At 45.9% G+C, this 26,972-nt stretch overlaps 1 protein-coding gene across 3 annotated transcripts in view; it reads right to left on the bottom strand.

Annotated features, from left to right (window-relative positions):
- Nucleotides 1-26,972, bottom strand: part of LOC138296692 (adhesion G protein-coupled receptor F5-like) — a 1,076,691-nt gene that overhangs the window by 423,381 nt on the left and 626,338 nt on the right. For all 3 annotated transcript variants that reach the window (XM_069236057.1, XM_069236058.1, XM_069236059.1), the window contains one exon: nt 31-134. In XM_069236057.1, coding sequence (XP_069092158.1) covers nt 31-134 — 104 coding nt within the window. The remainder of the gene's footprint in view (nt 1-30; nt 135-26,972) is intronic.

Raw genomic sequence — 26,972 nt, 5'->3', positions numbered from 1 at the left:
TCAACATGAAAATAGGCAAAGAAAACATACTTCTGTCTCAAACTTGGTTTTATAGTTGATGTACTTTACTGATGTTTTATCATTTAGATCCGATGTAAACGTTTCCAAGATTGTAAGTTGAAACTGGATGTGAGCTGTAGGTTTAAGGGAAGAGAAGTGAGGGAAGGGTTAGCCATCTTGTTACATTCAAATATAAATGGATCAAAAGTTATTCTTAACATTTTACAACAACTGTTTATAGTAGCGACCAACAAGATAACATATATAAAATGTATAAATTATGTATAGCTAAGGTACTATGCAAGTAGAGGAGTAGGCTCATATCCTTGAGCAGGGTCTTGCAAAAAAATAGAGTAAAAGACAAATCAAGCCAAGTACAACACTTTGCATAAGAGTTGATATGCCGAGAATAACCATAGTAGACATAAAAGAATTCAAGAACAGTAGGATGGTCTGACCTCAATGACTCTCAGATTTTTATCTAGTATAAAGATGGCTTCCTACATGACCTTGCTGAGGACAGAGGTAGCATAAAAGGATACCCAGATCCTTGTCAGAAAACAACTTAGGGTGAAATGTTTCCTATTTCTCTACTCTTCTCACTCCATCCAACCAATGACTTATGCTAATTTAGACTGAACACTGCTCACTATGTTTTAGATGTCTGAACATGCAGAAACTGTTTTCCTGAGGAAAAGACCTGATGTAGGAGAGCTGGCATTCATTGAATTAACTTAAACTTCTGCTCCTGGGCAGACATACTAGCCCCACATTTGATCGCAGCCAATCATCTATGTATACTAGGCTCTGGTATGGCTCCAGAATTGAGTTTTCATTGTTTAGAACTGGGGGATCTAACCTTTTCTGATCAGTGAAAATCATAGTGAGCTACTGAAGGCTAAACAACTTGTGTATTGTATTGACACCCCGACAACCAGATCAATTGATTTTAAACTTAATGTATATAGAGCCAGATACTATGGTTTGAACAAAATACTTTGACTAGGGCACTATGACAGGGCTGCCATGTGTGTAAGTGAGAGCGTGGTCTTTTGGGGATGTACAAACATGTGTGTGTATGAATATGATATGTGTATGGGTGACCGAGAGCCTGTGTTTTATGTACTTGTGGCACAGTAAATTCTTCTCATCATATGTGGTAACGCTACATGTATAACACAAACATAGAACCATTTTTTTTTAAATAAGGAGACATTTAAAGAGCAAAAAAATGTTGTGCAAAACTATTAAAAATATGGAGCATTTTTATGAACTTTAAATGACTCCCATTGAAAAAAATACTGCATTTTTTACTTATACATATGGCAGTTTCTACTGGCCATGGGGAGCAAGGGGCCTGATGTTTGTAAATATGATACTTTGAAATGGCAGAAAAGTAAAATGAAGAGTAATCATTGAGGTAACATTTCATTTTAATTTTCTCCCATTTAACAGAATTCAGAAAAATGTATTTGTCCTCACCCTCCAATATTAGATTGACAAGGCTGTTTATTTGTGAGTTAAATACCTCAGTGCTTCAGTTTTGCACCTTTGTGCCCCAGCTGAATCCCAGGTCGTAAATTTGACTGCACACTGCTCATTATCAGGCCCTGCTATCTGCAACCTGATGATAATAATGCAAAATAAACACAGTTGTTCCTTAACTTTAAAGGAAAAATGTGATCATTTCCTTATTTGAAAAATTAATTCAGGGTCATACGCTGCTCTGGAGGTGTCTGGGAGCTACTCGTAGCTTAGTATCTACTGGTTGGAGACACAGGGTGTAAAGATATCCAAATTCCTTTAAAAAGTACACTACCTCCTAAAGATTCATGATTACCTCTCCTTCGGACTGGGACCTAACCAGCATATCGTGATAAATCTGAGCATCTCCTGTGGAGAATAGCAATTGTTTTTCGGAACACATGAGACCATACTCTCTAGAATAATTTTCTCAGAAAGAAGACAAGTGAATATCATACCTTAACTTGTTCCACCTCTGGAACAAGAACTAATGAATTCTTCTGCATTAGGATTAACGCATTTCTGATGCAAAGTCTGTCTCTTCTCTGGGTTATTTGGAAGAAGAGTAAAAAAAAGTTTTTGTCCTGGGAATGCCTCAGAAACTCTAAACATAGTCCTGGGAAACCATCTGATTTACCCAACTGTTTTTGAACTTCTCCTGCCAAATGCTGGTGAATAAGGACAATATTCCTCCAATCATCACCAACAAACCCTCTATTCTGGCATATTTAGGTAAGTTGATTATTCTATTAATTCTGGCAAGTCTTGGAACCATTCCCTGACTGTCTGAGTTGAAAATGGGACCTATTAGATATTGGCCCATATATTTTGTGCCTTAAGCATTCACTAGGTTTCTGGCTTTTATCTTAGTTTCTGGACTGGTTCTTAAATGCCTGGTCCTCCATCTCCTCTCTGTAAGATATTGGGTTAGTAGCTGTGCAGGATGTGGGGCTTGCACAAGTTGTAGTTTCACAATTGTCTCCTCATTCTGAACCAAGCATCCCATTGTAGCACTTTATTCCCTAAGGATAGCAAAGGAGAACAGTGGAAGGCCGAACCAGTGCAAGTGGTGTGGGATAGTCATCACTCTTCATTCGCACACAAAAATAGAATCCATTCTATCCAAAATTGTGTTATCACACTATATTTTCACATAAGTGTGACCTAATTAAATCATATTAATAAACATACTTCAATACTGCATATGAAATTCATTTATTCATTTCAGCTATAACTACATTTGGTTATCATCTACATTGTTGACCTATCATCAAAATAATATTATTCATTATTCTTTATTACATGAACAAATAAATGTAGAAAAATAAATGCTTCCACAGTTCCCCCCTCTGATTATGCTATAGTCACTAAATTCCAATCATAACTTTATTAATCAGAAAATAATTAAATCTGCATCACTTTCTGCTTCTTTCTGGAATTCTTCTCTGTCATTTTTAGTTTGATACAGACACAATTCTTGCTATGCACTATCTCATGTTCCTCAGATGTTTTCCTGTTTGAATAACTTTTATTAACTATTTCCACATTTCTTGAACAGACACTGAGAAATTGTTTGGTAAAAGGAATAAGACAATTGCATAAACCATTAGAATTATTACAAGTTTTTAAAATTAATCTAACCATTCATCAACTTTACTAAAACCCTTTCCTACCTCACTAACTCAGGAACCTACAGCTTCCCACAAGTGATGCTCTTTGAAAGACTGAATTATGTGTGAGATGTTAGTTATATCAGTACTATAAAATTATTTAACTTACTGTTATGTGGAACACACAAACAACCTGTCTTTGCCTTTATCACCTAGCAAAATCCACCTTCCTTCAACGGGAGATTATCTAATTCTAACTGATTCTGCATTATGATAGCCCTAATAGCAATCACCTATGTATTTATCAGTTACAAAGCTCAAGCTGCAACTACTACAAGTTTAACTAATAAATGCCTTATTTTCACATAATTAATTGCCACACCTATCGAAGGAATTATAGCACTCAATATTTCTACCTTTCCAAATCTCTAGTTCATTCTTTTCAAAGCAAGTTTATTATCCATTTCACTCATATGATAAATTCTAGGAAACACTAAGGCAAGATCAAAAGATCCAACCCATTTATGCATCAGATTGTAATAGTCAGTCTTCCCACAAACCAAATCTCTCGAAATTGGCTCTGCATCCAACAAATTATTCTCACTCACCTCATAACTTCTTTCACACACCTTCACTACATATTCTGCTGTAACATCTCTCAAAGGTCATTTGCACACCACACACAATTCGCCCCATCATTCCTATTCCCACTTTAACCTAGGATATGTATTCAACAAACTAGATTATTCCTCTTCATTTACCTGTTCTGTTGGAAATGGCCTTTCTGCAGGGTCACCCCCAAACTTTTTGCTTTCCTCCTCCTCTTTTTCAGACCTCATTTTTGCTGGCATTAGGACTCTGAGCACTTTACCACTGCTAATCAGTGCTAAAGTGCATATGTTCTCTCCTTAAAACATAGTGACATTTGCTAATACTCAATTGTCCTATTTAATTTACTTGTACGTCCCTAGTCAAATGCACTACATGTGCCCAGGGCCTGTAAATTAAATGCTACTAGTGGGCTGCAGCACTGGTTGTGCCACCCACATAAGTAGCCCCCTAACCATGTCTCAGGCCTGCCATTGCAGGGCCTGTGTGTGCAGTTTCACTGCCACTTCGGCTTGGCATTTATAAGTAATTGCCAAGCCTTAAACTCCCCTTTTTCTACATATAAGTGACCCTTAAGGTAGGCCCTAGGTCTGCCATAGGGCAGCGTGCTATGAAGATAAAAGGCAGAAAATGGACATGTGTGTTCTATATGTCCTGGTAGTGTAAAACTGCTAAATTCGATTTTACACTGCTGTGAGGATTGGTCCTTTCACAGGATAGCATTAGGGCTCCCCTCATATACTGTTTGAGTGGTAGATTCTGATCTGAAAGGAGTAACCAGGTCATATTTAGTATGGCCAGAATGGTCACAGAAAACCCTGCTTATTGGTGAACTAGATTTAATATTGCTATTCTCGAAATTCCATTTTTAGAAAGTGAGCATTTCTATACACTTAAATCCTTCTGTGCCTTACAATCCACATCTGGCTGGGTTAGTTGACAGCTCCCTTGTGCATTTCACTCAGACAACCCCAAACACAGGATGCTCAGTCACACCTGCACACATCTGCATACTGAATGAGCTGGGAGGGTGGAGGGCCTGACGCTTACATTTTAAAGGACAGTGGCCTGACCTCACACAATGGACTGCCAAATCCCCTACTGGGACCCTGCCACACAGAATGGAACTGAAAGGAGACCTTGTTCACTTCTAAGCCACTCATTGCACAGCCTGCATCGCAGTGAGAAAGTCACTGCACGCCGAACCGGAATGACGCAGCCCGGCTCCCCGAGTGGAGATCGACGCAGCTTCAGCATTGTAACCGGAACTTCGATGCACGGCCCACTGGATCGATGCATAGCCGAGCCGGAACGACGTAGCCCGACTTCCTGTGAGAAGAATCGATGCAGCGCCTGCCGTGCAACAGAAATTTCCCTGCATCACCCACCGGGTCGAAGCAGCTCCTATGACTTCATCCTGCACACCCAGGATTTCTCTGCATCATCCCCGGGGCTTCCAAATACCCTGCAACCAGAAGAGGATGCAAGTCCACGCTCTGGAAATCGACGCAAGGCCCTGATTGTGTGAAAATTATCAATGCATCATCTGTGTGCGCCTGGAGAAACCGACTCACACCTCCCTGGGTTCCATGCTCCTCCTCCTCTGCTGCCCCTTGCAGATAATTTAGACACAAACCAGGTACTTTGTGCTTACAAGAGACACTTATTGCTTTCAAGAACTTAATACTCTTTTTATAATTTCCTAAAGTGATATTTCAAGGTGTATTTATTACATTTTGATCGTTTTGATCTGCATTTAATCAGATAAATATTATATATTGTTCTAAACCTCCAGTGGTGTATTTTTGTGGTGTTTATTTTGTGTTATTGTATAATTTATTGCAAAAATACTTTAAACATTGCCTTCAAAGTTAAGCCTGACTGCTCAGTGCCAAGCCACTAAAGGGTGGGCACAGGATAATTTGAATTGTGTGTGACTTACCTTGACGAGAGAGAGGGTCCTTTCTTGGACAGGGGGTAACCTGACTGCCAACCAAAGACTCCATTTCTAACATGTTCCATTATAGTTTTCCCTCTTTCCAATCTCTCACAACGTGGTTAAGGCACCATGCATTTGTGTGGTTCAGGCACACAGGAGGAACTGCTGGAAGAGGAATGCAGTGGATGGGTAAGTGGGGTTGGGGTGGGGGATTTTTAAGGACAGGGTAGCGTAGGTTTAAGAGTTCTCGGTGCAGTGGATGGTCAGAGTAGTTTTTGGGACAGCGCAGGGTAAAGTTTTAGGGTGTAGGTCATCAGGTTGGAGAGTTGGGGTAGTTTTTAGGACAGTGTAGGTTGTAGGGTTTAGGGCAGGGATGGGAGTGGAGTAGTTTTTGGACAGGGTGGGGGAGTTTTTAGTACAGGGTAGGTTTTAGGATGGTGCGGTGGGTTGGAGGCAGGGTCGTTTTTAGGACAGAGCAGGGTAGGTTTTAGGGTTCACGGTGGGGGCAGGGTAGTTTTTAGGACAGGTTGGGTGAATTTTTAGGATAAGGTAGGTTTTAGGGTTTAGGGTGGGGTGGGGGAGATGTTAGGACAGGGCGGGGTAGGCTTCAGGACAGGGCACAGTAGCTTTTAGGGATTAGGGAGGGGGTGGAGTAGTTTTTAGGACAGGGCAGGTAGGCTTTTGGGTTTAGGGAGGAGTTGGGGGCCGGGTAGTTTTTAGGACAGGGTGGGGGAGCTTTTAGGACAGGGTAGGTTTTAGGGGTTAGGGCAGGGGTTGGGGGGTCATGGATGTTTTTGTGACAAGGCAGGGTACGTTTTAGAGTTTAGGGCGGGGCTGAGGGGTTGGGGTAGTTTTTAGGACAGGGTGGGGGAGTTTTTAGGACAGGGTAGGTTTCAGAGTTTTGGGTGGGTAGTTTTTAGGACTGGGCAGGGTAGGTTTTAGGGTTTAGGGTGAGGGCAGGGGGTTAGGGTAGTTTAAGACAGGGCAGAGTAAGTTTTAGAGTTTAGGGTGGGGTAGTTTGTAGGACAGGGCAGGGTAGGGTTTAGGGTTCAAGGTGAGGGCAGGGGACTGGGTAGTTTTTAGGAAAAGGCAGAGTAGGTTTTAGGGTTTAGGGCAGGGGATTGGGTAGTTTTGAGGGCAGGGTGGGGGAGTTTTTAGGACAGGGAGCAGAGTGAGGTTCAGATTAGTTTTTAGGACGGGGCGAGGTAGGTTTTAGAAAAGTGCGGGATAGCTTTTAGGGTTTTGAGTGGGGTCGGGGTAGTTTTGAGGACAGGACTGGGTAAGTTGAGGGGATTAGGGCAGGGGCAAGGGTCCGGGTAGTTTTTAGGACAGTGTGAGGGAGCTTTTAGGACAGGGTAGGTTTTAGTGTTTAGGACGGTGTGGGGTTCAGGGTAGTTTTTAGGACAAAACAGGATAGGTTTTAGGGTGGGGGCAGGGGACCAGGTAGTTTTTAGGAAAGGGTGGGGAAGTTTTAAAGACAGGGTAGATTTTATGGTTTAGGACAGTGTGGGGGTCAGGGTAGTTCTTAGGACAGGGCACGGTAGGTTTTAGGGTGGGGCAGGTGGTCGGGTAGTTTTTAGGACAGGGTGGGGGAGTTTTTAGGACAGGGTAGATTTTACGGTTTAGGACAGTGTGGGGGTCAGGGTAGTTCTTAGGACTGGGCACAGTAGGTTTTAAGGTGGGGGCAGGTGGTCGGGTAGTTTGTAGGTCAGGGTGGGGGAGTTTTTAGGACAGGGTAGGTTTTAGGTTTTAAGGCTGGTTGGGGGTCAGGGTAGGTTCTATGACAGGGCAGGGTAGCTTTTAGGGTTTTGAGTGGGGTTGTGGTGGTTTTTTGGAAAGGACAGGGTAGATTTTAGAGTTTAGGGCTAGGGTTTAGGGCAGGGGACAGGGTAGTTTTTAGGACATGGTAGGGTATTTTTAGGACAGGGTAGGTTTTACGGTTTAAGACGGTGTGGGGGTCAGGGTAGTTTGTAGGACAGGACAGGGTAAGTTTTAGGATTTAGGGAAGGAGCAGGGGACCAGGTAGTTTTTAGGAAAGGGTGGGGGAGTTTTGGGACAGAGTAGGTTTAGGGTTTAGGGTGGGGGCAGAGTCAGGGTAGTTTTACGGACAGGGCAGGTTAGATTTTAGGCTTTAGGGCGGGGTGTGGGTGTGGGCTAGGGTAGTTTTTAGGACAGGGTTGGTTTTCTTTTAGGACAAGGTAGGTTTTAGGGTTCAGAGTGGAGGCAGGGGGTTGGGGTAAATTTTAGGACAGGGTGGGATTGGTTCAGGGCAGGGAGGGGGTCAGGGTAGTTTTTGGGACAGGGCAGGGGAGGTTTTAGGACAATGTAGGTGTTAGGGTTTAGGGTATGGTTGTGGTAGTTTTAAGGACAGGGAGGGTAGGTTTTAGGGTGGGGTAGCTTTTAGAACAGAGTGGGGGAGTTTTTAGGACAGGGTAGAGTAGGTTTTAGGGTTTAGGGTGGAGGCAGGGTAATTTTTAAGACAGGGTGTGTTTTTTTTAGGACAGGGTAGGTTTTATGGTTTAGGGAAGGAGGCAGGGTAGTTTGTAGGACAGGGCAGTGTAGGTTTTAGAGTTTAGGGCAAGGAGTTAGGGTAGTTTTTAGGACAGGGTATATTTTACAGTTTAGGGCGGGGTGGGGTGGTGGTAATTTTTAGCAAAGGGAGGGATAGGTATTAGGACAAGGCAGGGTAGGTTTTAGGGTTTAGGGCGGGTAGTTTTTAGGGCAGGGTTGGGTAGGTTTTAGGGTTTAGGGCGGGGGCAGGAGGTTGGGTAGTTTTTAGGGCAAGGTGGGGGAGTTTTTAGGATAGGGAAGGTTTTAGGGTTTAGGACAGTGTGGAGGTCAGGGTAGCTTTTAGGACAGGACATAGTTGGTTTTAGGGTTTAGGGAGGGGCCAAGGGACCAGGTGTTTTTTAGGAGAGGGTGGGGGAGTTTTTAGGACACGGTAGGTTTTAGGGTTTAGGGTGGAGGCAGGGTCAGGTTAGTTTTAAGGATGGGACCGGGTAGGTTTTAGCATTTAGGGCGGGGTGGGGGGTTGGAATAGTTTATTTTTTAGGACAGGGTAGGTTTTAGGGTAGAGGGTGAAGGCTTGGGGTAGATTTTAGGACAGGGTGGGGTAGGTTATAGGGTTTAGGCAGGGCGGGCGTCATGGTAGTTTTTGGGACAGGGCAGAGTAAGTTTTAGGGTGTAGGGTGTGGATGGGAAGTCGAGGTAGTTTTTAGGACAGTATTGGTTGTAGGGTTTAGAGTGGGTTCCCGGTAGTTTTAGGGCTCAGGGCAGGGTAGGTTTTAGGGTGGGGGTGAGGGGTTTGGGTAGTTTTTAGGACAGGGTAGGTTTTGGAGTTTAGGGCGGGGTAGGGTAAGTTTTAGGACAGGGCAGGGTAGATTTTTAGGGTTTAGGGTGGGGGCAGGGGGTCAGGGTAGTTTTGAGCACAAGGTGGAGGTGTTTTAATGGCAGGGTAGGTTTGAGGGTTTAGGGCAAGGGGTTGGGGTAGTTTTTAGGACAGGGTAGATTTCAGGGTTTAGGGTGGGGCGGGGTAGTTTTTAGTACAGGGCAGAGTAGTTTTTAGGATTTAGGGTGGGGCGGGGCAGGGGGCTGGGTAATTTTTAAGACAGGGTGAGGGAGTTTTTAGGGCAGGGTAGGGTTTAGGGTTTGGGGCAGAGCGGAGTTCGGGGTAGTTTTTAGGACAGGGTGAGGTAGGTTTTAAAACAGGGCAGGATAGCTTTTACGGTTTTGAGTGGGGTTGGGGTAGTTTTTAGGACAGGACAGGGTAGGTTTTAGGGTTTAGGGCAGGGGCAAGGGTCCGGGTAGTTTTTAGGATAGTGTGGGGGAGCTTTTAGGACAGGGTAGGTTTTAGGGTTTAGGATGGTGTGGGGGTCAGGGTAGTTCTTAGGACAGGGCATGGTAGGTCTTAGGGTGCGGGCAGGTAATTTTTAGGACAGGGTGGGGGAGGTTTTAGGACAGACAAGGTAGGTTTTAGGGTTTGGGGCAAGGTGGGGGTCAGGGTAGTATTTAGGACATGGCGGGGTAGGTTTTAGAACAGGGCATGGTAGCTTTTACGGTTTTGAGTTGGGTCGTGGTAGTTTTTTTGGAATGGAGAGTGCAGATTTTAGGGTTTAGTATGGTGTGGGAATAAGGGTAGGTTTTAGGGTTTAGGGTGGGGGCAGAGGACCAGGTAGTTTTTAGGACAGGGTGGAGGTGTTTTTAGGACATGGTAGATTTTAGGGTTTAGGACGGTGTGGGGGTCTAGGTAGTTCTTAGGAAAGGGCAGGGTAGGTTTCAGGGTGGGGGCACGTGGTTGGGCAGTTTTTAGGACAGGGTAGGGGAGCCTTTAGGACAGGGTAGATTTTTTGGGTTGAGGGTGGGGGCAGGGCGCTGGGTAGTTTTTAGGACAGAGTGGAGGAGTTTTTGGGACAGGGAAGGTTTTAGGGTTTAAGGTGGGGTGGGGTAATTCTTAGGGCAGGGCAGAGTAGGTTTTAGGGTTTAGGGCAGGATATTGGGTAGTTTTTAGGACAGGATGGGGGAGTTTTTAGGACAGGGTAGGTTTTAGGGTTTGGGGAGGTTGGGGGTCTAGGTAGTTTTTAGAACAGGGCGGGGTATGTTCTAGGACAGAGCTGGGTAGCTTTTAGGGTTTTGAGTGGGATCGGGTAGTTTTTATGACAGGACAGGGAGGGTTTTAGGGCAGGAGCAAGGGTCCAGGTAGAGTTTAGGACATTGTGGGGGAGCTTTTAGGACAGGGTAGTTTTAACATTTAGGATGGTGTGGAGGTCAGGGTAGTTTTTAGGACAAGACAGAGTACATTTTAGGGTTTTGGATTGGGGCAGAGGACCAGGTAGTTTTTAGGACAGGGTGGGGGAGTTTTTATGACAGGGTAGATTTTAGGGTTTTGAACGGTATGGGGGTAAGGGTAGCTCTTAGGAGAGGAAAGGGTTTAGGGTGCAGAGTGAAGGCAGGGGGTTGGGGTATATTTTATTACAGGGTGGGGCAGGTTTTAGGGTTTAGAGCAGAGCGGGGGGTCAGGGTAGTTTTTGGGACAGGTCAGGGTCGGTTTCAGAGTTTAGATTGGGGGTAGGGCGTCCGGGTAATTTTTCAGACAGGGTGGGGGAATTTTCAGGACAGGGTAGGTTTTAGGGCAGGGTAGTTTTTAGGACAGGGCATGGTAGGTTTTAGGGTTTAGTGAAAGGAGTTAGGGTAGTTTTAGGACAGAGTAGATTTTAGGTTTTAGGGCGGGGTGGGGTAGTTTTTAGGATAGGGAGGGGTAGGTTTAAGACAGGGCAGGGTAGGTTTTAGGCTTTAGGGTGGGCCGGGGTAGTTTTTAGGACAGGCCAGGGTAGGTTTTAGGGTTTACGGTGGGGTAGGGGGCTGGGTAGTTTTTAAGAGAGGCTAGGGGAGATTTTAGGACAGGGTAGGCTTTAGGGTTTAAGGCAGGGTGGAGTAATTCTTAGGACTGGGCAGAGTAGGTTCAGGGTTTAGGGCAGGGGATTGGGTAGTTTTTATGACTGGGTTGGGAAGTTTTTAGGAAAGAGTAGGTCTTAGAGTTTGGGGCAGGTTGGGGGTCAGGGTAGTTTTTAGAACATGGTGGGGTAGGTTTTGGGACAGGGCAGGGTAGCTTTTAGGGTTTTGAGTGGGGTTGTGGTACTTTTTTGGAAAGGACATAGTAGATTTTAGGGTAGGGGCAGGGGACAGGGTAGTTTTTAGGACAGGGTGGGGATGTTTTAAGCACAGGGTAGGTTTTAGGGTTTAGGGCGGTCTGGGGGTCAGGGTCGTTTTTAGGACAAAACAGGGCAAGTTTTAGGGTTAAGGGTGGGAACAGGGGACAGGGTAGTTTTTAGGACAGGGTGGGGGAGTTTTTAGGACAGGGTAGGTTTTAAGGTTTAGGGTGGGGGAAGGGTCAGAGAAGTTTTAAGAACAGGGCTGGTAGGTTTTAGGGTTTTGGGCAGGGTGTGGGGTTGGGGTAGTTTTTAGGAAAGAGATTTTTTTTTTTAATGACAGGGTAGGTTTTAGGGTTCAGGGTGGAGGCAGAGAGTTGACGTAGATGTTAGGAGAGGGTGGGGTAGGTTTTAGGGTTTAGGGTGGAGGTGAGGGGTTGAGGTTGCTTTTAGGACAGGGTGGGGGAGTTTTTAGGAAAGGGTAGGGTAGGTTTTAGGGTTTGGGATGGGGTAGAGCGTCAGGGTAGTTTTAAGACAGTATGGGGGAGTTTTTAGGACAGGGTAGGTTTTAAGGGTTTAGGGCACGGAGTTGGGGTAGTTTTTAGGACAGGGTAGATTTTAGGGTTTAGGGCAGGGTGGGGCTCGGGTTAGTTTTTAGGTCAGGGCATAGGTTTTAGGACAGGGCAGGGAAGGTTTTAGGGTTTAGGTTGTGATAGTTTCTAGGACAGGGTAGGGTAGGTTTTAGGGTTTAGGGTGGGGAGGGGGCTGGGTAGTTTTTAGGAGAGGGTAGGGAGCTTTTAGGATAGGGTAGATTTTAGAGTTTAGGACGGTGTGGGGGTCAGGGTAGTTCTTATGGACAGGGCAGGGTAGGTTTTAGGGTGGGGGCAGGTGGTCGGGTCGTTTTAGGACAGGGTGTGGGAGTTTTTACAACAAGGTAGGTTTTAGGGTTTGGGGATGGGGTGGGGTCAGGTATTTTTTAGGACATGGTGGGGTAGGTTTTAGGACAGTGCATGGTAGCTTTTAGGGTTTTGAGTGGGGTCGTGGTAGTAGTTTATAGGACAGGACAGGGTAGGTTTTAAGGTTTAGGGTGGGGCGGGGGCTGGGTCGTTTTTAAGAGAGGGTAGGGGAGCTTTTAGGACAGGGTAGATTTTAGGGTTTAGGACGGTGTGGGGGTCAGGGTAGTTCTTAGGACAGGGCAGGGTAGGTTTTATGGTGGTGCGTAGGTCTAAATAATAATAAGAATTAATAGGTAAGTGTTACTCCTCTTAAATATAAGCTAGTATTAGATTTACACTTCGTAATATAGCAGAGCTAATAAATCGTGTTTATTTTCATCATAGGGGATAGAAAAGCATATGGTTATTGAATCTTACTAGCCGATTGAGACACAGCCCAGGGTAAGTCATATGATGGTAAAGAATGAGGCTTACCATCATTAGCATAGTAAGGGAGCTAGATAATTTAAGGTTCACCATTTTTCTTTTACAACAGAAGGTCTTGTTAAAGATTTGTGAGAGTTGAGAACTCTTAACATAACAAATGGAGCTAGTTTTCGAGGTAGGGTTAGACGCATGGATATCATTTTACACTGTGGTTTATAAGGAGACTATTTAGTTGTTGCTGTGAAGTTCTCACTAATAAGGTGTTGAGGTTCGGGATACTGCATGTTTATTAATCAGATTAATTATACATACACTCTTCTTGTATATTAAGATTGTGTTTGAGATCTGTTAGTTGAAAGTTGGCACATAATTTTCACAAAATATGTAATCACTTTTGGTTTCCATTGCATACATCCTGCATGAATATACACAACAGGAGTACTAATATATATAAGTGAAATATGATTGAAATTTGGCGTTTTTTACAATGATGTTTATGATAATATTATTGTAGGAGGTCCTGATGAAATCCTAGGGGCACCCCCCGGATGAAACACGTGTTGACCACAGGACGAACATATCAATAGTGGACAGTTTTTTGGATTGGACTGGATCGTGTTTGAAAACCTTGAATATATTTTGGATCCCTATTTGGAATTGAGGATGTAGTAGGACTCTTATTTTGGATTATGGACCGATGATTAATCAACCTATAATAGGATTTCTGTAACATAGATTTCATGTACTTTGTTGATTTATCTGTTCTAAACATTGATATTTTTTGGATTGCATTATATTTGAATTGATTATTTACATAGAATTGATTAATTATAAAATGCTTAATTTCATTTGATACAACCACGTGTGCTTATACATTGTTTTATGGGTCGTGGTAGTAGTTTATAGGACAGGACAGTGTAGGTTTTAAGGTTTAGGGTGGGGCGGGGGCTGGGTAGTATTTAGGAGAGGGTAGGGGAGCTTTTAGGACAGGGTAGATTTTAGGGTTTAGGATGGTGTGGGGGTCAGGGTAGTTCTTAGGATAGGGCAGGGTAGGTTTTATGGTGGGGGTAGGTGATCAGGTAGTTTTTAGGACAGGGTAGATTTTAGGGTTTAGGACGGTGTGGGGGTCAGGGTAGTTCTTAGGACAGGGCAGGGTAGGTTTTATGGTGGGGGTAGGTGATCGGGTAGTTTTTAGGACAGGGTGGGGGAGTTTTTATGACAGGGTAGGTTTTAGGGTTTGGAGATGGGTTGGGGTCGGGGTATATTTTAGGACATAAGGGATAGGTTTTAGGACAGGGCATGGTAGCTTTTAGGTTTTTGAGTGGGGTCGTGGTAGTTTTTTGGAAAGGACAGGGTAGGTTTTAATGTTTAGTGCTAGGGTTTAGGTCAGGGGACAGGGTCGTTTTTAGGATAGGGTGGGGAAGTGTTTAGGACAGGGTAGGTTTATGGTTTAGGACGGTGTGGGGTCAGGGTAGTTCTTAGGACAGGAGAGGGTAGGTTTTAGGATTTAGGGTGGGGGCAGGGGACTAGGTAGTTTTTAGGACAGGGTGGGGGAGTTTTAAGACAGGGTAGGTTTCAGGGTTTAGGGCAGGGGCAGGGGTCCAGATAGATTTTAGGAGAGTGTGGGGGAGCTTTTAGGACAGGATAGTTTTAGCGTTTAGGACGGTGTCGGGGTCAGGGTAGTTTTTAGGACAAGACAGGGTAGGTTTTAGGATTTAGGTCAGGGGCAGAGGACCAGGTAGTTTTTAGGACAGGGTCGGGGAGTTTTTAGGACAGGGTAGATTTTAGGGTTCAGAACGGTGTGGGGGTCAGGGTAGTTCTTAGGACAGGGTAGGTTTTAGGGTTCAGGTTGGAAGCAGGGGATTGGGATAGATTTTAGGACAGGGTGGGGTAGGTTTTAGGGTTTAGGGCAGGGCGGGGGTCAGGGTAGTTTTTGGGACAGAGCAGGGAAGGTTTTTCGCTGTAGGGCGGGGACTGAAGTCGGGTTAGTTTTTAGAACAGTGTGGGTTTTAGGGTTTAGGGTGGGATTGTGGTAGTTTTAAGGACAGGGAGGGGTAGGTTTTAGGTTTTAGGGTGGAGGTGAGGGGTTGGGGTAGCTTTTAGAACAGGGCGGGGTTTTTTAGAACAGGGTAGGGTAGGGTAGGTTTTAGGGTTTAGGATGGGGGCAGAGGGTAAGGGTAGTTTTTAGTACAGGGTGAGGGGGTTTTAAGGGCAGGGTAGGTTTTTGGATTTAGGGTAGGGGACAGGGTAGTTTTCAGGACAGGGCAGGGATATTTTAGGGTTTAGGGCAACGAGTTGGGGTAGTTTTTAGGACAGGTTAGATTTTAGGGGTTAGCGCGGGGTGGGGCTCGGGCTAGTTTTTGGACAGGGAGGGGTAGGTGTTAGGACAGGGCAGGGTAGGCTTTAGGGTTTGGGGTGGGGTCGTTTTTAGGACAGTGCAGGGTAGGTTTTAAGATTGAGGGTGGGGCAGGGGCCTGGATAATTTTTAGGACAGGGTGGGAAGTTTTTAGGATAGGGTAGGTTTTAGGGTTTAAGCATGGTGGGGTAATTCTAAGGACAGGGCAGAGTAGGATTTAGGGTTTAGGTCAGGGAATTGAATAGTTTATAGGACAGGTTGGTGGAGTTTTTAGGATAGGGTAGGTTTTAGGGTTTAGGGCAGGGTGGGGTTTGGGGTAGTTTTTAGGACAGGGCGGGTAGGTTTTAGGAAAGGGCGGGGTAGCTTTTAGGGTTTTGAGTAGGCTCTGGGTAGCTTTTAGGACAGGGTAGATTTTAGGGTTTAGGAGGGTGTGGGAGTTAGGGTGGTTCTTAGGACAGGGCAGAGTATGTTTTAGGGTAGGGTGCAGGTGGTCGGGTAGTTTTCATTACCGGGTGGGTGAGTTTTTACGACAGAGTAGGTTTTAGGGTTTGGGCCTGGGTGAGGGTCGGGGTATTTTTTAGGACATGGAGGGGTAGGTTTTAGGACAGGGCATGGTAGCTTTTAGGATTTTGAGTGGGGTCGTGGTAGTTTTGTGGAAAGGACAGGGTAGATTTTAGAGTTTAGGGCTAGTGTTTAGGGCAGGGGCAAGGTACTTTTTAGGATAGGGTGGGGGAGTTTTTAGGACAGGGTAGCTTTCAGGGTTTAGGACGGTGTGGGGTCAGGGTAGTTTTTAGGACAGGACAAGGTAGGTTTTAGGATTTAGGGTGGGGGCAGGCGACCAGGTAGTTTTTAGGACAGGGTGGGGGAGTTTTAGGACAGGGTAGGTTTTAGGGTTTAGGCCAGATGCAAGGTTTCGGGTAGATTTTAGGACAGTGTGGGGGAGCTTTTAGCACAGGATAGTTTTAGCGTTTAGGACGGTGTCTGGGTAGTTTTTAGGGCAAGACAGGGTAGGTTTTAGCGTTTAGGGCAGAGGACCAGGTAGCTTTTAGGACAGGGTGGGGGAGTTATAAGGACAGGGTAGATTTTAGGGTTCAGAACGGTGTGGGGGTCAGGGTAGTTCTTAGGACAAGGTAGGTTTTAGGGTTCAGGGTGGAAGCAGGGGATTGGGGTAGATTTTAGGCCAGGGTGGGGTAGGTTTTAGGGCAGGGTGGGGTAAGGGTAGTTTTTGGGGCAGAGCAGGGTAGGTTTTATGCTGTAGGGCGGGGACGGAAGTCATGGTAGTTTTTAGGACAGTGCAGGTTTTAGGGTTTAGGGTGAGGTTGTGGTAGTTTTAAGGACAGGGAGGGGTAGGTTTTAGGTTTAGGGTGGGGGTGAGGGATTGGGGTAGCTTTTAGAACAGAGTTGTTGAGTTTTTAGAACAGCGTATGGTAGGGTAGGTTTTAGGGTTTAGTGTGGGGGAGTATTAAGGACTAGGCAGATTTTAGGGTTTAGGGTGGGGTGGGGCTTGGGGTAGTTTTTAGGACAGGGAGGGGTAGGTCTTAGGGCAGGGCAGGTTAGGTTTTGGGGTTTAGGGAGGGGTCATTTTTAGAACAGGGCAGGGTAGGTTGTAGGGTTGATGGTGGGGTGCTGGGTAGGTTTTAGGACAGGGTGGGGTGTTTTAAGGATAGGGTAGTTTTTAGGGTTTAACACAGGGCGGGGTAATTCTTAGGACAACGCAGAGTAGGTTTTAGAGTTTAGGTTAGAGAGTTGGGTAGTTTTTAGGACAGGGTGAGTGACTTTTTAGGACAGGGTAGGTTTTTGGGTATGGGAAAGGGTTGGGTTTGGGGTAGTTTTAAGGGCAGGGTAGGTTTAAGGAAAGGGCGGAGTAGCTTTTAGGTTTTTGATTGGGATTGGGGTAGTTTTTAGGACAGGAAAGTGTAGGTTTTAGGGTTTAGGGCAAGGGTCCGGGTAGTTTTTAGGACAGTATCGGGGAGCTTTGAGGACAGGGTAGCTTTTAGAATTTAGGACAGTGTGGGGGTCAGGGTTGTTTTTAGGACACGACAGGGTAGGTTTAAGGGTTTAGGGCGAGTGCAAGGGACCATGTAATTTTTAGGACAGGGTGGGGGACTTTTTAGGACAGGGTAGATTTTAGGGTTTAGAACAGTGTGGGGGTCAAGGTAGTTCTTAGGACTTAGGCAGGATCGGTTTTAGGGTTTGGAGCTGGGTGTGGGTCTGGGTTGAGGTAGATTTTAGAACATGGTGGGGTAGGTTTTAGGACACAGCAGGGTTGTTTTTAGGGTTTTGAGTGGGGTCGTGGTAGTTTTTTGGAAAGGACATGGTAGGTTTTAGAGTTTAAGGCTAGGGTTTAGGGTAGTTTTTAGGACAGGCTGTAGTAGGTTTTAAGGTTCAGGGTGGGGATAAGGTTGGGTAGTTGTTAGGTCAGGGTGGGGGAGTTTTTAGGACAGGGCAGGTTATAAGGGTTAGCGTGGGGTGGGGTGGGGTGGGGGCCGGGGTACTTTTTAGGACAGGGTAGGATAGGTTTTAGTTTAGTAGATTTTTAGACAGAGCAGGGTAAATTTTAGAACATTGCAGGGTATCTTTTAGGGTTTAAGGCAGGGGAATTTTTAGGACAGAGAAGGGTATGATTTAGGGTTTGGGTGGGGCTCAGGTAGTTTTTAGGACAGTGTTGGGTAGTTTTTAGGACAGGGCAAGTTTTAGGGCTTAGGGCAGGTGAGAGGGGTCAGAGTAATTTTTAGGACAGGGAGAGGTAGGTTTTAGGACAGGGCACAGTAGCTTTTAGGGTTTAAGGTGGGGGGTCGGGCTAGTTTTTATAACTAGGTGGGGTAGGGTTTAGGTTTCAGGGCGGGGCAGGGGTCTGGGTAGTTTTCAAGACAGGGTTGGGTAGTTTTGAGTACAGGGTAGGGTTTAGAGCAGGAGTGGGGGTTGGGTTAGTTTTTAGGACAGGGCAAGTTTTAGGGTTTAGGTCAGGTGAGAGGGGTCAGAGTAGTTTTTAGGACAGGGAGGGGTAGGTTTTAGGGCGGGGCACAATAGCTTTTAGGGTTTAAGGTGGGGGGTCGGGCTAGTTTTTATGACAGGGCGGGGTAGGGTTTAGGTTTTCAGGGCGGGGTAGGGTTTAGATTTCAGGGCGGGCAGGGGTCTGGGTAGTTTTGAAGACAGGGTTGGGTAGTTTTTAGTACAGGGTAGGGTTTAGAGCAGGGGTGGGGTTTGGGGTAGTTTTTAGGAAAGGGCCGGGTAGGTTTTAGAACAGGGCATGGTAGCTTTCTGGTTTTACGGTGGGGCAGGGGGTTGGGGTAGGTTTTAAGACAGGGCAGTGTGGGGTTTTGGGCAGGTGTTCGGTTAATTTTTAGGGCAGGGAGGTGCATGGTTGGTTTTATCACACAACCATGCATGGCGTTACCAAATATACCTTTACCAAGCAGGCTTTTACAATTAAATTTGTTGTAAAGGCATGCGTGGTAAAGGCATGCGTGGTTAAGACGTGGTCGTTGTTCTGACTGCGTTGTTAAGCCATGTGTAATTCTGCCATGTGTGGTTCTGTCATACAAGCTTGTAGGTCTGATTCTTCTTCTTCACTTTCTGACAATGTGGCTAGATATACCCATTCAGGTTAAGCATATGTTCTATTTAGGACTCCTTCTTGTGGAGCTTTTGTCAATAGGAGATTCACTCCCACTGGTTTCAGAGTCTAATTGTCTCTGAAGGTTTTCTGGTTCACAATGATTTATTTTGCAATTTCTTTACCAAGGAAAATATTCAGCTTCTCATTGTTCACCAACAGTCTTTGTCAGGTTTTCTCTACTTTCTAAGAACTTAGGCTTGAGCTTGAACCTTGATCAACCTTGTATGCACAATTTACTGCAAACTGCTTTCTTCGTGTGGGGGTTCTTTTAACTTGATTTTTCAACTGCAATTCCTCACTCATCGGATCAGAGACCATGTTTTCTTGCTGCCCCTCATACAAGTTAATTTTTCACATTATTTTCTTCACCAGTTCCATATTTTCACCCCCCCCCTCCCCCATGGATCCACTCTGCAAACAAGAGCTTGAATTTTGAAATTCACTTTGTTCTTGCCTCTGTAGATCAGTAGCGAATTAAGTGTCTGCTTCTCTGACTTCATCTGCTGTGTTCACCCTTTTCATGTGGGTAGGGGGAAGCTACTGCAGGACTCCAGCACCCTTTATTGCAGTTTTGGTCATCAGTATTACCTGATAGAGGCCACACCTCCTACCTTCCAAGCAAATTTTCCTGATGTGCTTCAAGACCATTATCCAGTCCCCAGGAATTAGTCTGCAGCAAGAAATGTCCTTTGTCGCTTCTGTTTAAAAATTCTGTAACATTCACCTAATGTTTGATGTGAGACAAATTTCACTACATCAGTCAGACCTCTGTAGTAACATAGCACAATGCCATCAGTTATTGAAGCTAATGCAGCTGAAGAAACATTGGCGAGTCTTAATATCTCATTGCTCTTTCATGACATGATCACTTCATGGGGCGACAAACCAGTTTCTTGTTGCAAGTACTTCTTATGCTCATCACCACAAGAGGAAGTGTCTCAGGCCACTTTAAACTTGTAGAAGGACAGACTTTTACCAATTTATTATTGAGAGTTCCATTATCTGTTTCCACAGCACTCGAATGTTGAGGACCATAACTACAATGCAACCGTTCAGGTATCTGAAATGTTGTGCAGAATATTTGCAGAACCTCATTTTTAAATTGTGTCCCTAAATCTTTCTCAATAGAAGCTATGATGCCAAATAGAAGTGTCAAAAAAAGGTTGGCAACTGTAAGGCTATCTGATCTCTGGGCAGGGTAGGCCTCAACCTATTTAGAAAACAAGTGAACAATGGCCAAGACGCATGTCAAATCATTGCAAACTGGCATCTTTTCAATGTCTTCTTGAAGTCCTTTAAGTGGGCCTTCAGATTTACCAATATAGTTCATCATAGCCAATATCTTTTTACCTTTGCTGTTATTTTGGCATTTCAAGCACCTCACACATGTATCCTCAGCATAATTTCTAAATCCTAAATTTTACCAGTATTTTTTGAATACATGTATCATACTGTCCCTACCAGCATGTGTCTGACCATGTAGGAATTTACCCATTGGATATAACATTGCATCTGGAAGAACAAATTACATTTTTAGCATTAACTTACAAATCCTCGTAGCCCAGTAATTCATCTGAGGCTTCTTCCTGAAGATTTTGAAATTCACCCAAAGAAGATTGAATTTAACTCATAAAGAAACAGTTTATTTTATCTGCATTTTGTATATTTCTTATTCTTGGTTCATCATTTTCATTTTCCTGCACCAATGTTTCCTTGGTAAATGCACAGTACTTTGATATTAGGTCCTCATACCTTTCACCAGGTGTGACTAAGGTGTTCATAATGACATTGTCGGTGAGTGATAAAGTGGCGGTAATACCGCCAACAGGCTGGCGGTAATTACTGCTAAATTATGACCATGGAGGTGATAACTCCCATAGACAGCCAATGTACCATACCAACCACCAGGGTGTAAACACCACTGACCACGGCGGTAGCCATCAACAGCCAGGCGGAAGACAAGGTACCGCCCACCATATTATGACATAGGACACCGCCAGGATTTCTTGGGCGGTACCAACTCAATCAAAAGCCTGGCAGAAACAGAACACAGAACACAAAAGACTCACCCTTGGAGACACAGAGAAGATCAAAGCTGCCATGGAACTAGAACTTCAAGTCTTCCCAATGCTCTTCTACGCCATGCTCCACCTGGAACACCAACACTGATGAAGATGATGACGGTGAGTACAGCCACCTAGCACACACATTAGGAAAAGGAGAGTGACACACATGCACAACACACACCAGACACACACATCATACACACAACCAGCTGCAGTGGAGAAACAATGTCAAAGGTCCCATGCCAGAATAATGCAAGGACTACAGCATTCCAGAACTGAAAGTGTATTTGGATTAAAACAGCCACCACATCATCCATGTGGTAAGATACACTGGTCACTGTGCAGAAAGGACCAATGGCCAGCCCAAAGGACAAAAGGCTCACATGGCCACAGGGCACAGTGAAAGCCCCAACTCTTTCCCAGACGGAATCCACACTACACTGTGCAGGGGCATCATAATGGGAATGGCCAGGCACCTCAGAGGGAAGGGGGGTGGGGGTGAGGGCTGCTGTGTCCCAGCTTGAGCTGAGGGCTTCTGTGTCACAGCCTGAGGAGAGTTCTGCGGTGTCCCAGCCAGGGGTAAGGGCTGCTGTGTCCCAGACTGAGGTGAGGGATGCTGTGTCCCAGCCTGAGTTGAGGGCTGCCGTGTCCAAGCCTGAGGTGAGGGCTGCTGTGTCTCAGCTGGAGGTGAGGGCTGCCGTGTCCCAGCCTGAGGTGAGGGCTGCTGTGTCCCAGCTGGAGGTGAGGGCACCTTGACCACTGCTGTTGGGGGGGGCTCTTGCCCCTCTTAGTTGGTGGAGTGGGAACCTTCCCTTTCCTAGGTGATGGAGTGGGATCCTTCCCTTTCCTGGGTGGTGGAGTGGGATCCTTCGCTTTCCTGGGTGGTGGAGTGGGATCCTTCCCTTTACTGGGTGGTGGAGTGCGATCGTTCCCTCTCATACCTCCACAACAAGGAGGTGCCTCCAATGTCTTTGTGGACTGTTTGGCTGAGGTGGGGGGCTGGGTCATTGGGACCCTGCTCTTACGGGCAGGACAAGGGGTAAGGGCTGGGAAGAGGTCAAAACGTGCAAGGAAAAGCTTCTTAGGGGTGTTGGGGTGGGATGTGGGAGGAGGGATGGGAGTGGAGGTTGAGGGAGTGGTTGTCAGAGGAGTACGTCTGCTGGACTTGGATGCAGGTGCATGGGCAGTGTGCTGATATGAAGTGGATGGCTGTTGGGTGTCTGTGTATATGTGTTTGTGTCTCTTAGGAGGCGGGGGCAGACAGGCTGGGAGAGGACACAGGGGACGCGTGGATGGATGTTGTGGAGGTGTCTGCAAGTGAGGTGTGTGTGCTGCTTGGTGTAGTGATGGTGGTGGTGACTGTTGATGCAGTGCATTCAGGTGTCAGTGCAGATGTGACAGTGAGGGAGGAGGAGGAGAGGGAGACAGTGGAGGCAGTGGATGTTGTTGTGTGTGCAACTGTCTGTTGCTTGTGTGAGTGCTTGTGGCTTGAAGTGTGCTGCCTGTGTTTGTCTGTGCCACTCTTGTGTGATGTTTTGTGTGCATGCTTGTCTGTATGTGTGCACAGGATGGGTTGGGGTTGAGGAGATTGGGACTGGGAAGTTGTAGTTGGAGGGGAGATGGTAGGAACAGGGACGATGGCTGCCATTGGAGAGGAGGCCAGAGGCTGGAACGATCCCCTAGTGGGCCGCCAATACACTGTGAATGCCCTCCAAGAATGCATTGCATTGCTGCATCTGGGATGCCAGCCCCTGGATGGCATTCACAATGGTTGGCTGCCCAACAGGGATGGTTCTCAGGAGGTAAATAGCCTCCTCACGGTGGGCAGCAGGCCTCACTGGGGCTGGGCCTGAGGTGCTGGGGTAAAGGAGATGCCCACCTTCCTGGGTGAGCGGGCACGGACAACACAGTGAGGGGCTACTGGGAGGGTGGTACTAGTAAGGAGGTGGCAGCTGTACCTGTAGCTGGGGTGGTCCCAGAAGTGTCCGCCACCACCAGGGAGCTTCCATCAGAGGAGGTATCAGAGTCAGTGTTGTCACCTCCTGTCTCCGCCATGGTGCTCCCCTTGCCCTCCGTCCCATTGGTCCCCTCGGTGTCGGTGGACTCTGCCTCCTGGGTCCTGTGGGATGCATCTCCCTCTGTCGCCACAATCCCTTCTTCTGATGGGCACTGACCTGCAGAGGAAACACAGACACGAGGACACCATTACACATACAATCCATCATGTCACTCATATGGCCCACAAATCCCCTTCCATCCCCATTGGCGCACACATTACTCAGCGCCCACCATGTACACTACCACAAGACATATGACCCCACAAATTACACGATGCTTGCACACACATCTCCATGCAACTCTGTCACATGCCTCGTGCCTAAGGTGTACTCACCTGTTGGTCTGTAGGCCCATACAGCTGCCGCACTGTAGGGGTTGTCCTGTGGAAAGTCAGGAATCGAGTGAGATTATGGAGAGAAAATGGCGGTCACGTCCGCGGCGGTGGACAACGTCACCGCAGCCGGTGATCCCCATTGGCCACAGTACTCCATAGAGCCCCATGTTATCCAATGAGGAAGAACACAGCAGTGCAACACCGCCTTGCGCCATGACGCGCAACGCCGGCGGAGTTACCTCACTTCCACGTGTCCCTACATACAGGAGAGGTGGTTGACATTTTATGGTGGTGGACAATATTCAGATAATCGAGAACTGTGTCATTTCCATTTTTTGCACATACATTTTCATTCCCACCGAGAAGTGAATCCATTGTTTAAATTGTGACAGCCTACTCACTCTTGTGTCTTTTAGATACCTACCACTGCGGAGAAATCGGAGATGAGACAAGCCCCGTGTACAGACTCCTTGTGGACTTGGCTACACTGGAGGAGAGGCATATAATACTCACCTATAGACTAGACAGGGCCACAATCACAGAGCTATGGGCTCATTTGGAGCCTGATCTGATGTCAGCTATCCGTCATCCCACTCGGACCCCTCTCTAGTGCAGGTTCTACCAGTGCTCCATTTCCTGCCAACTGGTTCATTCCAAGTGACAGTGGGCTTGGCAGCAGGAATGCCGCAGCCAATGTTCTCAAATGTGGTGGCAAGATTTTTGTCTGCCCTGGTGAAACACATGTGCAGCTACATTGTTTTCCCCCAGGTGGAAGATTTGGCCACTGTGAAGGCAAGATTCTATGCAATGGGACATATACTCAACATTATTGAACAGGTGTTCTGGAATCAGAGGAGTTTCCACTCACTCAGTGTGCAAATGCTGTGCCTGGATGACCAGTACATCTCCCATGTCACTGCCAAGTATCCTGGGTCAGTGCATGACACCTTCATCCTGAGGAATAGCAGCATTTCACATGTAATGGCACAACTACAGAGGCACAGGGTGTGGCTAATAGGTGAGTCCCCACCCAATGTATGTCAGTGTATGGCTTCTGGTGTTGACCCCATACTGTTGTGTAAGGCTAATGTTTGTCCCTCAATACTTGCAGGTGACTCTGGCTACCCAAACCTATCATGGCTCCTGACCACTGTGAGGAATGCCAGGACAGGGGCTGAGAATCGTTATTATGATGCACATTGGCGAACCAGGAGAGTTATTGAGAGGACCTTCGGCCTCCTGAAGGGCAGGTTCAGATGCCTCCATCTAACCAGCAGATCCCTGTGCTACTCACCCAAGAAGGTCTGCCAGATAGTAGTGGCATGCTACATGTTGCATAACCTGGCACTCAGATGACATGTGTCTTATCTGCAGGGGGAGGAGACTAGAAATGCCCTTATGGCAGCAGTGGACCCTGACGACAGTGAGGATAAGGAGGCAGAGGATGAGGATGTGGACCATCAGTTATACGTCAATACTTACAATGACACACAGGTAAGACAGTGTAACTGACCATTTCTCTGATTATTGATGTGTTCTGTGTGGCTGTAGCAGGATGGCATTCACTACCTTTGCATCTCTACTTACTGTCACCTATGGCTTCTCATTTTGCAGATGTTGGTGATATGACAACTGTGTACTGATGTGATGACTACAGACAGCTACATTTGTATGCTATCACAGAGTTCCGGTCATCTGCACAAGATGGAACTGTTACCATAATTGCACATTTTCTTCACATGAAGCACTATCAGTCAAGTTGTGTTCAAGGGTGTTTATTGTAGTGAAATTTATATATGGAATAGTGCAATGGAATGGGGTGATGGTAGAGGAAAGTCCTGGGTATTGTTCCATTTTGTTTATAGCACAGGTCCAGTGTCCAAGGGGCCATAGGAAGGGGAACAAAGGCAGTTCAAAGTGGACATGGTGACAGGGTGGGACACAAGGGGGACATTCAAGAGGGTCTTATTTCCTGGCGGTCGTCTTGGTCTTGGCAAGTGTCTCTGGCTTTTGTCTGGGTCGCAGGGAATGTTTGCGGGTGGTTTACCTTCTGCAGGGGGAGGGGTGCTTGTGGCCTGTGGGTCCTGTGGTAGGGCCTCCTGCCCACTAGCTGCAGCGAAAGTGGAGGGCTGGTCAGTAGGCTGGCTAGTGGTAGGGTCCTGCTGGTGTGCTGTCCATTCCCTCATGATGTTGGTCATGTCTGCCAGCACCCCTGCTATGGAGATCATGGTGATGTTGAGGGCCTGCAAATCCTCCCTGATTGCCTGATTGTGTTCCTCCTGCAGCCGCTTGTTCTCCTGCATGTTGGTAAGGATCTGGCCCATCATGTCCTGGGATTGTTGGTAAGCCCCCAGTGTAAAGATTGGAAAGTCCATAGATGATTTGTGAGTTCTTTATTGGAGAAACAGCCCATCCATAAGCACAGCTTCCCTGTACTCCATCAACTACCACAGACTAATATAAAATTATAGATTCTTCATCACACAGTGTTCTCCTGCCTTTCTCCAGTGACCAAAGTACACTAGATACTGTACATTGTGTTATATGAAGGATACTACACATCTTCCTATTTTACAAACAACAAAACAATGTAATAGAATGAAATCCAATAGAAGAAAATAAAATAAACTTGACAAATTATCTATTGACACCTACAACTCGATTGAGATTCCAAAATCTTGCATCATCTACTTTGACAGCATTGCAGAAAAGTTTAATGACTTTAAATGGACCCATGAACTTTGATTCACTCTTGGACCCTACTGGTTTCTTTATCAAAACCATGTCACCAACATGAAAGTGCACACTTTTCGTACCTTTGTGAGAATCATAATATTCTTTTCTCTTATCAACATTTTTTTCCTTCTCATTTCCCCCACTCATCAACCTCCACAACACTCCTTCATCTTTACCCCAGTGCAGCCAACCAGGAGACACAAGTGTGTTTGGTTTCCTCCCTCTGAATATCTCAAATGGAACTTCCCCTGTAGTTACATGTGGAGAAAATCTGTACGCTTTTAGAAATGTTTTCAAACCTTCTTTCCAACATTTCCCCGCACTCATTTTTAAATGAAGACATTCCTTAACACTTTTGTTGAATATTTCGATAGTACCACTCCCCTCGGGATGATACAGAGAACACTTTCTGTGAAAAATACCATGCGTACTCAAAAAATTCTGCATCGCAGAAGACACAAACTGGGGACCATTGTCAGTTAAAATACTTTTGGGTAGACCCTCCTGATTAAATACTTCACTGAAGAAACTCAATAATTCTTTGTGACTCTATACTACTAACAATCCCTATCTCTGCGCATCTGGAAAATTGGTCAATCAATGTCAGAAAAAAATGAGTCACAATTTTACAGTGTAATGGTCCAAGTATGTCAATGGCAACATCATCCCATGGCTTGGAGGGGAAGTCTCTAACAACCATAGGTGGAGTTCTCACTTTATATATCTTGTCACAATGGCCACAATCTACACAATCTCTGATTAATCTCTCTATCATCAAATCCATCCCAGGCCACCAGTAACTAAGTCGAGTCCTTGCCTTTGTTTTGCACATTCCTTGTTGTCCTTTGTGACCTAGACTCACCACTCCGTCCCTCAACCCCAAAGGTACAACAAGTCTTGAACCTCGTAACAATACTGCTTTTTCAAATGATATTTCTTCTTTAATTCTTCAATAACTTGAAATGTGTTGATCTTTCTTCGATTCACACTTGTAACACAGCTTCCTTCATCCGTTGTAATACAGAGTCATTAGCTACTCCTGCAACCCAATCATCTTGAGTTATACAACCATCCGTAATACTGCAAACTCTCAC

Source organism: Pleurodeles waltl, chromosome 5, assembly GCF_031143425.1.
Source record: "Pleurodeles waltl isolate 20211129_DDA chromosome 5, aPleWal1.hap1.20221129, whole genome shotgun sequence".
Classification (NCBI taxonomy): Eukaryota; Metazoa; Chordata; class Amphibia; order Caudata; family Salamandridae; genus Pleurodeles; species Pleurodeles waltl.
The sequence above is the reverse complement of the archived record's forward strand: the minus strand, read 5'-3'. Positions and strand labels throughout refer to the sequence as shown.